At 43.9% G+C, this 17119-nt stretch overlaps 1 protein-coding gene across 1 annotated transcript; it reads right to left on the bottom strand.

Annotated features, from left to right (window-relative positions):
• Positions 1–397: 397 nt before the first annotated feature.
• Positions 398–3153, bottom strand: LOC144151739 (uncharacterized). Its single transcript, XM_077682858.1, has 2 exons — positions 2282–3153; positions 398–1848 (listed from the first exon to the last, which is right to left on the bottom strand). The coding sequence occupies exons 1-2, from the start codon at positions 2390–2392 to the stop codon at positions 460–462; spliced, it is 1500 nt and encodes a 499-aa protein (XP_077538984.1). The 5' UTR covers positions 2393–3153; the 3' UTR covers positions 398–459.
• Between the last annotated feature and the right edge of the window lie 13966 nt (positions 3154–17119).

Genomic DNA, 17119 nt, shown 5'->3' with positions numbered 1-17119 from the left:
TTCACCACAATGGGCATGATTACTGCATTTCTTCAATCCTGTGCCAACATCAGAGATTGGTAACAATATTTCGTGAGGAATTGAATTAGTATTTAGAGGGCGGGCATATTCTTATACCTAATTAGAACACAAACCAAGATTAGGCACTAAAGGGACACAATGAAACAGCATACAGCCCGATCATTGTACTATGTAATTAATAACTAGAGACCGGAAGTTTAGGCACTAAAAAAACGGGTTTTAGGCGCCTATTGAAGGCGCTCAAAATTGAAATTTAGGCATATATAGGCACTAAGTACTACCATATAGGCATATATAGGCTCGAATAATATTTACTCAGGCGGCGTATTTCAGTGCAATTTTTCGGTTTAGAGTAAACACAGGCTACAAACATCGGTATTTTGAAAATGCAATTTTATTTTCTTCATAAAACACTCAAGGGTGACGATTTCAAGATATCTAGGGTGACGCAACACTGTGCGAAAGGCTGTGGAAGCAGTGGCAAACAAGCACCATCTCCAGGTTTTCGGGCTTGAAGTTGTGCCTTCTGTCAGTCAATATCGTCTTGTACGCAGAGAAAGAACGCTCCACATCCACTGAGGTTAGCGGAGCGTACTTGTACTTTGGCACGTTGGATGTTTTGATTCCATCTGGAATCGCGGTATGTCCGCCGCTCAAAACCTCAGACAGTTCCGTCAGCGTCGAAAATCCGGGATTTCTGTCCAACACAGACTTAAGCTTCTCTATAGCTCTGTCAGCAACCGGTCCCCTGGGAGCACTAGCGAACCTTTCCTGTGCGTCCAAAATCAGCTGAATATTTTCAGTCAGCGTTGTGCCCGAACTTTCAAGTTTCTGTATTGTTGTTGCCAAGAACGTGAAATGGGCACACAAATAGGCCAAGTCACATGCAAGTGTAACATCATGTAGAACCTTCTGGGCCCTTCTCACGGCGACACTCTCATCTTCAGCAAAGCTGCTTACAACAGCCTTGACACCGTTTAAGTGTTGGTTGTAGTATTCCACTGCCGTCAGCCAAGTTCCCCAGCGGGTAACAACAGGCTCCGGTGGAAGAGGTACACCCGGCAGCTGCTCCCTGAAAGCACGAACGCGGGAAGGAGCCTTGAGGAACACCGCCTTCCCTACAGCTATCAGTTCGTTGACCGAACTGAACGACTTTCGTAGCTCTTCACACACCCGATGAATCCCGTGAGCAAGACAAGTGACGTGCAATAGTTCTGGGTAAAAAACCTTGAGAAGTGCACCAGCCTTAAGCATATAAGCTGCTGCATCTGTGTAGAGCAGCAGTACTCGGTCGTCGTGGGCTCCGGAGGGGTACAGAAGCTTCAATGACGAGTTCACGAAGCGGGCGATGGTCTTTCCGCTAGTTTTTTCTAGCTCTTTTGAGCAAACCAGGAAGGGTGTTGTTTTCTCTTCTGCGTCAAGCTTTCTGACTACAAAGTGACCGAGTACTCGTCCGGTGACATCTGTCGTCTCGTCCACAGAAATCCAAATGTGGAATTCACCGATTTCTCTTCTAATTTCTTGTAGCGTCTTCTCGTACAGTGGTCGCAGGTACTCCTTGCGAAGAGTCGACTCTGATGGTACCTTTTGTTTGCAGTACTTTTGCAAGAAATTCTTGAAAGTCTTGTTTTCGATTTTCGCCCAAGGGATGTTAGCAGCGACTAATGCTTCGCACAGGTCAGCGCTGAATTCACTTTTTTTTCCTTGAGCAATACTTTCAGCCAGGAACGATTGTCTTGATGTCGACGGCTGGTTGCGCAGAGCATTGGCTTGATGCAGTGCTGTTCTTTCATGCTGCTGCAAGTGGAACTTTTTTTCACAGGGTACCTGCGCGAAGAAAACAGTAACGAAAACTAAGATATTGCGTAAGGCACGTGAAACGTTGCTAGTGTACTTTTGCTTTTAGTCATGTAGAGTTGTAAACCTGACAATAGCTCAAGGAATGGCGAAGTTGGCCAGCTGCGCAATAGCAGGTAACCGTTTTTAAAATCATGATGCTTATACAACAATCCGACCAACACTGTGCCGGAAATTTTCAATAAGGAAGCCAGTTCCCGAATTAGGTTGCAAACATTGCACAACAATGAATAGCAGTTACCGTAAAAAGTTCTTAAAACGCACATTATTGGCAAGTTCTGAGCATTCAGAATAAATTTAGCGTAAGCACTGTTGGAGGCGTCACGTTTACGGTTGGTCCAGTGTTCACGTCAAGTGCATGATATCGTTAATTAAGATCAAGTGGAAAGTATTGTATTCTCACCTGCTTTCCGCAGGGTTGGCAGAATACTGTTTCTCCGTCGACGGTGTAGCACTGCGATCCACTGGTCCATTGCCGGATAAGGACACTTTTCGGCGTCTTAATCTTCGGCATTCGTCGGCAGGCTTCGGACGGATTACGGAGAGAGCAGAAACGCCAACTACGCTGACGTGCTGGCTGTAGTGATAGGGTCAATAGGTTTTCTCTTAATCTTGCCACAAGCTAGCCTCGCGCTGCCTCTCTAGGGCACGCTCTAGCCTCGCCCGCGTGCAATCTGCGCTGCAATATTCTCGACACCAAACAAATCCGACCTTTTTTTTTTTGGGGGGGGGGGGGGGGAGGGATTCGCGAGCAATTTGTAATTGTTTTGCATTGTTTAGAAAGGCTTTTCGAAATCCCGTCCGAGGTAAATAAGTGGGAAAGGGTTCAGATTTATTTGCAATTTTTTAAGCAGAAGGAAAGGCGTGAAAGTCAATGTTGCGCATCTTGCCGAGAGAGTAGCTGTGCTTTCCCGCAGTACCGTCCTGGCCTTGAGAGGTAGGGCTTCCATTGGCCGGCTCCCTCGCAGGCTGGCGCTTGCGCGCTATCGTTGGGGGCGCTAGCAGACGACGCGCCGACGGAACCCGCAAGAATCTTTTTATGCCGCTAGCATTCAATAAAAACCCTTAAAAATGCTAAATACAACGTTTTCAATTGCTCTCTTGTTTTCTTCCAAACAAGCCAGTGCGAACCCATTTCCAACGCCAGCGCGCCTCGTCATTTTCATTACTTCATACCCCCATTCACAAACATACTGTTTTCTATACTCGCTGCACGCCGACTGGTTGGGGGACAACGCGTACTCTTTATTTTCACCTTGCATGCCTTGCAGACTAAATTCGAAAAAGACCATTCCTCAAAACACGTGTTCTCCTGTCTGTGACAAAACAATTTATGCCACTGTTAGCACTGTATTATTGCGCGAACAATATATAGGGCATTTCGGGTAATATTTCCGTCGCTACGCGTCACTCTGTCAAACAGCCAGCGACATAAACCCAAAAACGGTAAAGTGAGATAGCGCTTAGAGATCGCCGGCTGCGTGAGTGACGAGAGCGACGGTGCTAAGAATACTTTAACAGGAGTGCGACTGAGCGGCAGCTGCCTCTGCAGACGTGCCCGTCAGTCACGGGGAGTCTCGGCGGGTCTCTGTGACTCCTGCCACTGATTGCCCGCGTTGTATAATTATCGAGCACGCAGCCAGTTTAGGGTGGCAAACGAGGAAGAAATGAAAAATACTGCGGCTAATGGCGATACTGGCAGACTACAAAAGGAAAGACAGGCAGCCAAAGCCGCTGCTAGAGCGAGAAAACGAGACCGCTGAGATTATTAGAACGCTAAGCATGGTTGGCATAGTGTAGGAAGAAGATGATGATATTTTTGTGGTTATACGCTTTACTGAGTGGGGTGAAAGAAACTCTGCGTGGCGGATGTCTGAAGAGAAAGGAATGAGCATCGGGCGAGGCCTCAAGTTAGCAATGGAGAGAGACAAGATGCTCATGCATTCCCATCAGTCCAACAATAGATTTCCTTTTTTTCCATCGAGATATACGACTGATTGAGGCAAAGTCTGTACTCGACAGCACAAAAAAGGCATTTATAGGCGCTTAAAAGCTTGTATAGGCACGAACCTCAAAATAGGCACGTATAGGCACAATCAACTATTGCTTAAAATGTTCCCCTTCCTTTAGTTCATGCTTATATGTTAAATAGGCTCGATACGGACTGGAATAAAAAATAGGCATTTTGCCTAAAGTTCCGGTCTCTATTAATAACCATGAACGCGTCCAACTAACCTTTCTTTCTTAGTTTTTCTTCCGCAATAAGAGTCGCTTTCGTGGGAGCTGTTCTTTGAATGTACTTTCAAAGTGTGCAGTTGCTGCAATTTCTTGTTTTAAAATTGCGCATTATTACGCAGCCGAAAGAAATTACTCGCACCATTTATAACCGTGCATACCTTCATGTGTAAATAGTCCTATACAACATTTTTAACCTGCACACACCTGCTTTGAATATCAATAGGTTATTTGGGGCAAAAATGTGTACATTTTGCCTTTTCATTCAACTAAGTGCTTCTATGTAAAATGTAGGTTTCGGACGAACCGAGTTGCACTCAGCAATATAAAAGTGTTTAGTAAGCCCTCCATAACGTCTTTTTTTTCACAAGCGTCGTCGTTTCTTTCTGAAACTGGGATGCATTACTTGTGACTTTGGCCAGGCCATAGAATCTACACGTGCGTGAGCTGAAAAATTGCCGACAACAGCCTCCAAATGCGTGCAATGTAATATACACATTTCGCAAATTCTTGTTTTGTGGCCTGAAAATTTCCTTTTTTATTCTTGTTTTGTGGCCTGAAAATTTCCTTTTTTGTTCTACCAAATTACAGTTCTATCACGTTTTTGCACTGAAATAACTCAAAAATGAGCGGAAACGGGGGCGCCACCACCCTCCTGATTTCATGTGGATACGTCTGTTTACTACATCACAAATACTTTTATCTGCCCTAAACGCAATAGCCAATTAAGACACCGACGCCATTCAGTGGTACTACAGCCCAAAATGGCCACGCGATGCAAGAATTTACTGCCGCTGCCTAGCGCTATGATGACAGGTTGACACATCCCCTGGTTAGGCGTGCCAATTGGCCACTAAAACGGCTCATAATAATAAATCTTGGCGGTCATTCATCCGCGTCATGTGTGAATTTAGGTGTGCACACAGTGAAGCCTGGATATAAAGAAGTTGACAAACGTTCGTGGTTATTTGTTACATGCAAGTTTCGAGTTGAGGCTCAAGTGAAGGAAGCAGGAACGAAAATATAATGCTAGACATCTGTGACGGTGAACTCGCCCTTAAATGATTCACTTCATGGTGAAAAGCTGCGTGATTTGAGCCTGCAGCGTTTCCACGAACCACTACACGGCACTCCAAAAGAAGCAAGGTCACTTGTACCCGTATTCACAAGCGTAACTTAAGCATCAGTTTTGCTTTTGACGCTTTTCGGTGCCTTAATCCGTTTCAAGGACCAAACGTACGCTGTAAGGGCACTTATTTCTTGAACTTTATGCTCTTTGCCGAACTCAAAACTGCTGAGAGAGTGCTAGCGAGGATACTGTACAGGGCAGCGACGTTCTTATTTCTCACCGCAGGAGATGGCATTTAAAATTGCGAACTTGCCTTGAAAAGGCAGAACTTTTTGTTTTCCGGCAGCAGAACTCATCACTGACGAACTGACACTGCAGATTGCAGATGGCAGTGGAGACGTGCGACTACACATACCGACAGGCAAGCCTATTCCTTAGCCGACACCGCACTCATGCTAGAAACGCACGGTAGATGGCGGTGCGGGCAAAGTTCGCTAAATTAGTGCATATCTCCAGCGTCGATTATTTTTTAGGAAAAGTGCAAAAAACAATGGCTCACTAGCGTAGCGAATTCATTTCATCGAGGTTAACTGTCGCAAGGAATTCACTATATACAGGTAGGAAACACATGGCTTGCAAGGGGGCTGACAATTAGAAATTGAGAAACTTTGTTAACACCAGGCATTCGTTACTTAGAGGTTCGTTACGTCCAGGTTTAACTGTATCCCTTGCAGCTGTTTCAGCTTCCTGAAGTAAATTTTGAAGGAACCTATACTTTATTTGAAGACGTGCGTATGTATGCTTATAAATTCTCATCAGTTTTGTCACTGGGCAGCGGAGCTATGTTGCTCACTTCAGCCGGATTTGTGGATGCTAGCTTAGTGCTGTTGCCTGTACGATATCGACAAGCGCGCAAGACGACAAACTGTCCAAGCACTTTCGCAAGCCACAACGCCGGAGAGCAACCAATCTGGGTAGCCAGATGTGAGACTTTGGCGAATAACGAGGCCCAGCATGCGATAAGAGTAAAAAGACAATCTGTGGGAAAACAGCGCAAGGCGGGAATCTGAGCTGTCGTCCGAGCGCCAATTTTATTTTTTACTCTAATCGCACGCTGAGCCTTGTCATTTTGCCACATTCGTTCAATTGGTAACTCTTATTGGCTGTTTGGGAAGGATGTGGTGAAGCGTACCTGAGGCGATTTCCCTGATTGCAATTAGGCCATTTTATCATGTTCTTTCCTTCACCTTTTCTAGCCGGGCTTTTTTTTTTCTTCTCCTTGTTACGAGGGCATTGTCTTGCCGTACTTGGTATTCACACACTATGGCTGAACCTCAATGCTGAGCCAACTTGTCGAACAAGAAGCGTACAACTAAGTGATTTTCAAACACCGGACACTGATTGACAACTTTATACCTCCAATCCGGGCGTTAGGACACGTTTGAAACCTGACTTAAGTTCGTCTTTTGCTCTGGTGCACCAAAATCTCGGCTGGTTAACTTTTGATCATTTTGTCGTCACGCTCCCCTCTTCAGTGCATGGCACGTTGCGGCTAATAAGGGCGACACGCTGGCGCATAACCCCATTCGCAGCAAATAGTGGCGGGGCGTCAGGTCACTGCATATGAGTGCTGGCGACCAACTGGAACATCAGGTTTGCGCATAACGGTGTTCAGACGTGCATGCAACGTTTTACGTAAAAGGGATGTTCGGCGGCCGCATACGCTCCTGCCCAGTAATACAAAATATTGCGTCTAGTTTTCAACCCCAAAACAACACGCTAGCTGTGCATAAAATGGCACGCGTTTAAAGAGGGTCGATTGCACGGGATGTTTTGAAACCCGCCAGGTGGCGTAAATGAATCCATACCCACAAGTTATGAAGGTGCTGACAGCGCAAGTGTAGCTCCTGGGCATAGAAGTTGCAAAAACATTTTCAGATAAATTTTTATCCGGCCATTTTTGCCGTCCGACGTTTGCCGTCCGCCGTCCGACGTTGAACACGACATTTCGACATTTGCCACGAATAACGTTTGCAAGGCCTTCCTGACCTAAGTTAGGTATATTTTTGTGTTCTTTTGACAAAGAATATTAAAATATGTGACGAAAAAAGTTCAACTGGCTCGGTGGCACGTATCCGTTGCTATATTTGTACCTCCATAAACACACACAAAAAAATAAAAGCCGAAAGCTAGTGCATGCAATGAAACCGAAGAAAACAAAACGCAGACATCAAACGGTCGTCTGCCTGAGACATTCTACATGTTGAAAACCCTCGCCTGGTAGCAGAGAGAAAAACAGAAAGAGGCACGTAGGTTGGTTGCGCATACTTCGTTCCTTGTTTGCAACCTTTATGACGGTGCTGATTCTGGCAGCGAAGTACAGCATGAGAGAAATTCTAAAAGCAGAAAAATCGCACCCTCGCTATCCTGTTCTTAGCACCACAAATAAAGTACACACAATCAACAAGATTGCATAAAGCGACGTGTAGGTGCTGCTGAGGCCTTGAAAAGGATCCACTTCCGATTTCAGCATGATGCTTAGCTTCGGCTTCCGTTTGTTTATTTTTTGCAGGCGCTATCCCCGTTTGGCTTTCAAAGCCAGAAGCCCGCTAGGTGTGCGTTGTAACCTTATCTCTACGACACCGGCGAAAAGAGCTCCTAAGCCGTCCTTTGTCACGAAAGTCTTCGAGACGTTGAAGCTGGAAGTAGTTGTCTCTGCGCTCGCAGGACCGTAGCGCTCTCGACTATTTCAATCCTGCGAAGTCAGCAAAAAGTTTCGAACATAAGGTACGACGCGTAATACTCGAACATATAGTAGTAAATTTTCACAGTTACAAAAATAGCGAATGTGTGCTTTCTCGCGAATGCAAACAGGAAAATACGAATCTCGCACTGCGCGAAGACCTTAGCCCGGTTGCAATGTTAGCACAATCCAATTTTTACCATTCGCACGCAGTTCAAGTACGCCCTAAAAACAGAGACACAACAACCTTATTGTCAACCACAATTCTTCATTCATGATAATAACCTGTGTCTTGTGATTGAGCCAAAGAGGTAGCAGAAGTCGAAATGGGTGACTGTTCTAAATAATTCACCTAGGGCACGCTCAGTTTTAGAGCCATATGACCTCATTATTCTCAACGTAAAACGCCGATAATTTAAAGACAAAATGGGCAAATTTTCAATGCTTGTTGCACATGCTAGTCCCCATATTATCATGGGCACAGAGGCTTGGATTCGTAGCTTCATATGTGATACAGAAGTTTTCCCTTTGGCTTGGATGTAAAGTTTAGCAATAGGGACACAAAGGCAGGGGGCGTTTTTGTGCTTGTTGACTTCAGCGTCCAATCTAGTGCACTGAAAGTGTGGTTCAGACGAGCAGAATCCATGTGGTTTAAGGTTCATCTCAACATTTGTTTCAACGCGATCATTGCTGAGACCGATACTCAGGACATTACTCCCGGTTCTGCTTTTATAGTTCTGTGCGTTATAAAAGACTGATATCAGTTTTTAGAACAAACCAAAAAAAAATAAAAAATACTGTATCCGCTAAAGGATACCTAGTGAACATATATTAAACTCAATTTCCAAATATTAAATAAGGTCCTGGGTTCCCAGTTTACGAATGCTGACTAAAAAATGAGGCTTGATTGTTTTTGTTTGTAAAGAATTTGTGCCGCTGAACCCTGAAGCCTTGTCTTAATCTTGGAAAGTAGATTCGCCGAAATTACCCTTCTGCTTTTGAAAATACGGAATTCATTGGCTACTATACTTATTGCGCTACATTGTGTCTTTTGTCCATTTCAAACAAAAATTTTATAAGGGAGAGTTCCGGTGTTCGCGAACACCATATTATGAGGCAATATATTTTAATAGTAGCCACGCCTTGTAACTAAAAACTTTTGTTTATTTTATCCGAAGTCCACGCGCAAATATTAGCCCTTCAATTCCGCTCTGCTGTTCTTCCTTTTTTTGTCAAACCCTTGTCTAACTACTGGTACGCATATTTTTTTTCTCCGTAGTGCTTTTTCAGATAAGCAGGTTTGAATCATGCGGTTATATCTTCTTGCGAGATAAATAGGTACCGCTTCAGCTAAAGTGCCCAACCTCAGTTTCTGAGGCCGCAAGAGAAATTGTTGCCGCGGTATAATTTTGGGAGCTCAATGAACGTGCCCTTAATAAATGGCGACACACTGGGTTACGCTCCTATAGCAGCTCAATATTCTAGCTTGCAAAGGGCCCACTTCGTTTTTCTTGTAAATGACCCCCGTTTCTCACTTGGTTTTGAAGGTTCTCCTTTTCTTTTGATTGCCTTTGCCCTAGCTGGAACCCTGCGAATACGAGATTTCTGCTAGAGTAGAAAAGTGCGAGTGCAATGGCTGAGTGAACCTAATGCCCCAGGTTTGGCAAGGGGCGGCCATTTGCATTGGGCTACTAAATTACCATTCGTATTATCCTTTTTTGCTGTACAGTCATCAGAGCCGTTATTGCCGCCTCTACCGAAAGTTTTTTTCTTTGAATAACCACCTTTAAAGAAACCTTTTTGCGAAGCTTTACAGCACATAATAAACCTTTCACATTCAGTGCCAAATTAGTTTCTAGCCGTTCCTTTCCAGGTGTTTGCGGAAAAAGTTGGCTGTTTTTGAAATTGAGGTTGGGATAGAAAAGTGGGACGCTATTGTACGCTGATAGCTTAATGCAGTACTGTTCCTTAAGAATTGCCTGTACCACTACCTGGTGTAACGAAATATAGGAGGCCAACGAACGCTACAATTGATAGCTACATCAAATGGAACATGCTACCTGGGACACCGCCTCGACCTGAAAGCGATACGGCCACCTTGGTGTAGTATTCGGCCAAACCCACCAAGCGAAAAATCCACGAAGCGGCTGAAAATATCAGGGAGAGACGGCTCTGCTGCACTGGGCAAGGAGGATGTCGATGACGATAGGTAAGTAAAGGATGTCCCACCCATGAGCTGTGTACCAGCTTGGCTCGCCCTTCTTAAATGGCTCACATTTAGAAATCGACAAGAGAGTTATGCCACCTAGTACGTAAGACTACAAAATTGCAGCCTTTCGTATCATGGGGATAAGAAAATGTGTTGTTTTACTGTTATAACACTATCTTTGTTTGAATCGTATAACTAAACTACTGGCTTTGTCATGGTGATTGAATGTTGCCTTCTTTACCTTTGTTGCACTTGGGATATGTTTCTCAGATGTATTGTAATGCAATCATGGGAATGCCAAATTTATTCGCGGCCAAACTAGCCTGGGCGTTCGCTACGTCGAGTCAAAAACAAGCATGCGTATCTTTGCCTGGGATAATCTAATATAGCGCCACCCGTGCTATTCGCGCTTTACATGTTTAAATATATATTTTTTTCTACTGACATCTTAATCCAAGCCTCTGCACCTAGAGACAAAACTAGTGCGACCCATGACTGTGACGAGAAGTACGAAAACAAGTAAGGTAATTTTCTGGTTTGTCGCGCCTTAAAATCTCGCTGTGGTCTTTAGATTTTCAGTGATTTGTTATTCATCGCTTTCAGCTTACGTCTGCGAATAATGTTTCGTCATAATCCTGTACCACTGTGTTTACGCTCCCTTTCAGTTCTTCCGCACGACAATATGCGCATGCTCACCCTCTTCTATATTTTTTGCCGCGACCACTTCCCTTTTGTCGTGTCGGAGCCGAATGACATGATTAAACTACAGTCCCCTTCACTCCACAACCGCAAAAAAGCTGGTAAGCAGGCTGGTCTGATGTTGTGTAATTTTGCCTGCTTGCTTTGTAGCGCTTTTTAGAAATTGACCTTAGCAGTTACTGGTAACACTGAGTGCCGTGGGAACAATTTGCGAAACTGCGAAATATTCCCTGTGGGGAATGGACGCCTTTGAAGAATCTTTGTAAGCGTGAACTTTATGCGTACAAGAGTGTAGTTGTATCAATAGGATGTGTAGAATGGTGGACCAGAAACGACTGCAGTGCCAGACCTTACGCAGTCATGAGGCTCTTATATATGCCTTCTTCGTAGTTGGAGGTGTTCATGTTTCGTGTGGTCACGCTGGAACCAGCACGCCTACCAGCCACAATGGTTGAGAATTACATAATTGCCGCTACAATTGTACGCACCAAGCTTAGCAATGTCAAAGTATTTTCTATCAAGCAAAGTTGAGCTTTTTGAATTGGTTAGGACCAATAAACTACCTAAGGCTTAGTAGCGAACGCTCAAGATCGTTTTCTGATTGGTAGCAACAAATAAGGACAACCCTATATATGAAACTTCCCTGTAAGCCAACGAACACCAGACTAAGTTAATAATTATTGCCCTCTACTACGCCGCACACCACTTCTAATGTGTAGACTTTTCCGGTTGGTCTCAATTTTTCGTATATGCACTAATATCATCTGTTTACAGACCACCTACTGGTTTCTACCACGTCGAAATGCACTGCACCTCTATTGTTAACGGCCTCGCCACCTTTGCTGAGCAAAGAGGGCCAAAACCTAACAACAGAATTTGTTCTTTATTATGGCTGCCAAAACCATGCTCCTGGAAAGTTGATGCGGTAAGTTTTAACAGCAACAATATTGTCGCTGCATATTGGGGTATGCACAAGATGCTCTGTGGAGTCGGGTATAACTTACAATTTGTCATACAATGAGCGCGGAGAGCAACACTCGCACAATTTTCACACACGTTCAGAGGCGGGAATTCGGGACCTATTCATCTTGTCTCTCGCGGCAGATAAGGAAATTTATATGTTGAGGCGGGTGTGCTAGCTATGCATTTCTCTCTTCATCATTCGCACGCGCTATTTGCGGGGCATGAGCAAAAGTTTAAGCTTACGCCTTTTTCAAATCAAATAAAATTGCAGGAAGAAGACTAAAGATTCTTATACGCGGCAGCTTTTAAAAGCAAAATCAATTTCAGGATAAGTACCGAGGGCATTGCCGCTGTCTCAGGGGCTCCACACGTTGGATGTATCTTTTCGAATCGTTGAACAGTGAGAGCACACGAAAACGTATTTCAGGGTTAATCTTAGCGGTGCTTTTTGTGGTGCTACGAACTTTCCAATAACGCCATCGCTTGATGAAGTGCTGGTCCTGTCGTTTCACTTGTGTTGTCATCATCTTTGGCCCTCCTTCACTCTCACGCGCCAATTCAACCACCGAAATAGTGCGGAAGTAGTAAATCATTATAGCCCGGCGTGGCTTGAAGTATTTTGTCTTTTGATAGCTAAACTGCTGAAAGGAATTTCATAATCGCATTCATGTAGTGAGCTTTTCTAATTGACACTACGCGCTGTCTAAAATACGACACCCACTATTGCACCTTCTTTTACCACTTCCAGGCATGTATTTTCTTATTGCAAGCAAAACCTTTTTTCTGTGCTTTTTTTTACTTTTTGACCATGTGAACTCAAAAACAAGAAGTTTAGCTTGTGGTAATTAGCTAGGAAGGGTCACGATATCTCATTATGTCATAACGTATTCAAATTTGAGATTGCGGTAGGAAAGTTTTGTTTGCTTGGTTTCCTAAGGTTTGAAAACAGTAACCCCACCTACAAACATAAAGCTGTTAGAGCGAGTATTTACAGACTTAAATACATGTGAGATACCTAAAACTTTTGTCATTGGTGTTACTCTTACGTCAACCTGGTCTTCACTGCACGTCCTTCCCTTTTCTAGCGTTTAGCTTTAGAAAAACCGTTGAATGGTGATTATCTGGAGCATAGCCATCCTTGAAGAACTATTTCCCTGAAAACTAGCTGTTTTTGTTTTGTTCTCGTTGTGCTAGCGGAATTTCGGGTAATGTCCTCAATAAAAGAGACCAGGGCCGAAAGGATTAAGAGATGCGCTTATGTAAACGAACTTTAATCACGGGGGGCCAAGCCCGCTAAATATGAATTATAGGCGTGTTGAACACCGTATAAAGAAGTGATGTCCGAATGTCCAGTAGCACTTACCGTTGCTTTGGCGCTCGACTTGCGTAAACACAAACCTTATATGGTGTGAGCGTCAAAGTTAATTTACGCAAATTCTTTCACTCAGAGATGGGACATCGTCAGGGTAAATAAAGCTTATGTTTCTTTTAGCGTTACCGCTGTATCCACGGAGGACGAAAAGCATAAAAATGCGGTAACAGACCTGCAAAGAGTAAAGTTCAACATACCCAGCTACAATGCATGGTCTGCGGCAACACGTGCTCTGGAAATGCAGGCAATATAGTTGGCAAGACAGACTGCGGCAGTCAATAAGAACTTCTCTGAACATACGGAAATATCAGAATTACGGCAGTATAAGGAATCTTTTCAAGGGAAATTTATTGCAGAATAAAAATGCTACAAATCTATAAAACCGCCCAAATCTAAGGTAATAAACACTGTAAGCACTGACCATTACAATAAGTGTTGTAATAACAAAGAAAACCAAGTTGGGCTGCCTTTTTGCTACAGTGGTAATTGATGAAACTTTGATGAAGTAATGGAAATTGATGAAGTAATCCTTCCAACTACTTCATTAACAAGACTTCATTAACAAGTTTTATTTTATCAGTAAAAATGCAGGGCAAAACTATTCAAGAATTGAATAATCCATGTTCCGCGCATCGCTAGGCGATGCGGTTTTCAATAATTTTTATACAGGTTTTCTTCTTTCCGCCACAGCATTATAACTACGAAACAGAAATAATAAGTTTTCTTTCTCGAGCGCACTCTGTTTTATTGAAGGAGATTTACAAAAACCATCATGCTTGTGCAACTGCCGGAACACAATCTTCGGTGATGAATATTTTCACAGTGCGTAAAGTGAATTTCTCTTTTTTTTTCTCTCAAAATTAGCCTAATTGCCATCTACAGCAGCTTAAATGCATTCACTGATGCAATAAATCCCCTTCCCTACATTCCCTACCACATAAATCGTAGATATCTAACTCTCTTCTGCGGTGGGAATCTTTTTCGTTAGTGTTTCCTGTACTTATTTTATCTATTTTCGTCTGCTTGGTAGCACGTGCTCAGTAGATATCCTGGTTGTCGAAAGAATCCCCTCTTTTCAGCCTTTCGCAGAGCGTTTTTTTCAATTCTACTTTTGTTACATTTTTGAACTGGGGTATCTTCGACCGGATTTGTTTCCTAATGCACGATTCTGGCGTCCTATTATTAAGTGCTGCTTCTAACAGCCAGGTATACTTAAGCTCGTTTGGCTAAATTACTTTTATCTAATGGTGTTAAGTATCGATGTTTTTAGCTTCAAAGTCATCACAAGAAGTATGTGGCCATTCGAAACTACCTCTAACTGGTCAAGGTAGCCGATCCCTTATTAACTGAAAGTGCCTGCCAAGTGCACTCAAGTCGAAAGGGCACGCAGAAAACCAGGGATGGACTTCTACGTAGTGTCCTGGGTCTTTGTGGAGGGATATTGTGCAGTCCACTGCTCTGTCTTATCTACTGGTGACTCCCGAGCATGCTGCGACTGCTGTACGCGGTACGATAAGCTGACATCACTTTGACGTGTACTCTCCATAACCGAGTCAACCAATTTGCAATGCCCACAAAGAAGAACGAAACTAATATAACAATTCCAATGGCATGCAGAGAATGGTCACTGCTTCTTGCTGTATTTCATTAACCGGAAGTTTTTGTGAAAGCATTTTTCTTCCACGGCACAAATTTTTTGTGATACCGGCATTTTTCTTTGTAATGACATCAACAAGCAGAAATAAAAATTGTTCAAATTTTGGTCGGCTTTGTAAAGGAACATTCAGAAACACGCTCGCGACTCTTTACATGTGTTATAGGCGGAAGCCATACTGGCGTATCATCTTGGAGTTCGGGGGCGAGGGGAGAGATGTGTGGGAAGAATTTTTCGTGAGGTCCTGATTTCAGGTCTTGGAAGCACGGAAAAATACCCTTACTGGTTGTGGGAAGTTTGTGGTCGGGAATGTGACGTTGCCGCCGAAATCAAAATTTTTGAGCTTCGACTATGAGCCTATGGCGGCAGCTACCACTGTATTTTGCTCATCTTTTTGACTAGATATGCTCGAATTGCGGCTGAGTACGCTAACATCGCAACCAAACGTCAATTCCTGAACCACTCGTAAGCTTTCAACGGCAGCAGTAAACGCCCTCACCTATAGCTACCTGTTTGGCGAGAATTATAAGTGAATATTCAGCAGTAACATAACCTTCAGGCTGAACCAAACGACGTGCCATACATCTGATTAATTGTATGTCAAGTTGCGGGTACCCGTTAACGACATTAGAGTTTACAGCGTAACGTTAGGGCAAATGCCGTGGCCCTCTCATGCCTAATGCGGACGACAGGCGAGACAGCATGAGCGCATTGGCACGCACATAGCGCGTCGAAGCCATTTCAGCGATAAGACACAGGAAATGGACATCTAAACTCATGATTCATGAAGATTGTGTGGAGGCTTATGCTCGTATTCGGAGCCTATACTTACCCGTTCTTGTGGCAACATTGCCCGTCGCCGCTAATAGAATCGTCATTCAATCGAATTATCACAATTGCAGCCAGTGGGATGACCAAAGCGAGTGAATATGTTGGCATCTTTTCCAATACGTTTTTTCGCTACCATATTAGTAGCACCATCCCGGAAGCTAGGCCAAATGGGGGTAGTCGGGATAGACATCAGGCGAAAGAATCCTACCGGCCAGAAGACGGGGGTGTACGTTTAGGAGGGATTGATGCGCAGCGTAGGAGATAAGGCAGTGATGAGCGAAACGGAAGGGTACTTTTAAAGGAATTTGGGAAGTTGATGGAAAAGTAGCGGGGAGGAACAAAAAAGCGGGGAAGAGTGAACTGCAAGTGCGAATGGGTTGGGGTGGTAAAAGGACAAATGGCATCTCCGCCGTCATGCTAAGAAACCCCGAAAGCTAGTTGTCCGAGAGAACGTTTCGGCTGTATATAGGGCTCGTACTGTACAAAATCAAAAAAAAAACCGCTTTGGCCGAGGTTTGCTAACTGATTCTCCTGTTGAAAAAAGCTGACGGTTAACTCGCTGTCACGAGTGAGCCTTACTGTTAAACCAAATTCAAAAGCGAAAATTGTAGTCTTCGACGATCATCGTACTTCTACGGCACGCGCGTTTCTAGAAGGGCATGGTTACGTCCAGATATAAACTTTTTTACGGCTAAAATGTACGCTAAACGTGCGGCTTCCTATTGCCTGTTTGGGAATGACAGATGACGTATAGTAACGTTTTTTTTTTCAATGTCGATCCCAGCAAGTTGGAGTCACGGGAATTTGTTCCACTTTGTCACAGAGGTTGTAGTATCTCGGCTTATAACACTTTCGCCGGAGCAGCATTCTTCGAACACAGTAGGCTTAGTTAGTTTCGCTTTAAGCAGTACGGATAAGAAAGCGTCAGTAGCTAAGTTGTCTGCTCCCACCAGTGCAGATTGCTGCTAATGAATGCGAAGATTGCGTTCCCTGTACTCGTCCGCGAATGTTCCGTTTTAATAATTTTAACTTCCTTCTGGTGGCGTCGTTTATTGCAGTATCTTTGATAGTTTGATAGCCATATTAGGTATGATGATGGCGATGAGTGCAAATAATATCTCAAGGACGAACTCAGCGGTCCATCCTAATGGCGATAGTATTATAAGAATACCAGCCTCGAATAGGACAAGCTTGTCATAGCTGTGTACAGCGTTCTTGTTGCGTCATCTTGGCCAATACAACGCCGTTCATTTTGATGTATCGTTTCTACGGAGTCGGTACGTCAATGCTTTTTAAATACGTTCTTCGGTGCGGAGGCGATTAGGTTGCACGTAGATATCCTGTAGGAGGCATGCATAAAGAATAAAAAGCATCCCCCCGGAGTACCAGAATATGCCATTGGAACAAAATTTCAGACGCAGAACCAGTTATTTCTCGAGTGAAATAATAGAGGTGCGTGCTTCGTT

This window comes from Haemaphysalis longicornis, unplaced genomic scaffold (genome assembly GCF_048455015.1).
Source record: "Haemaphysalis longicornis isolate Haplotype H1 unplaced genomic scaffold, Haemaphysalis longicornis Haplotype H1 scaffold_9, whole genome shotgun sequence".
Taxonomy (NCBI): Eukaryota; Metazoa; Arthropoda; class Arachnida; order Ixodida; family Ixodidae; genus Haemaphysalis; species Haemaphysalis longicornis.
This window is presented reverse-complemented; position numbering and strand designations above follow the sequence as displayed.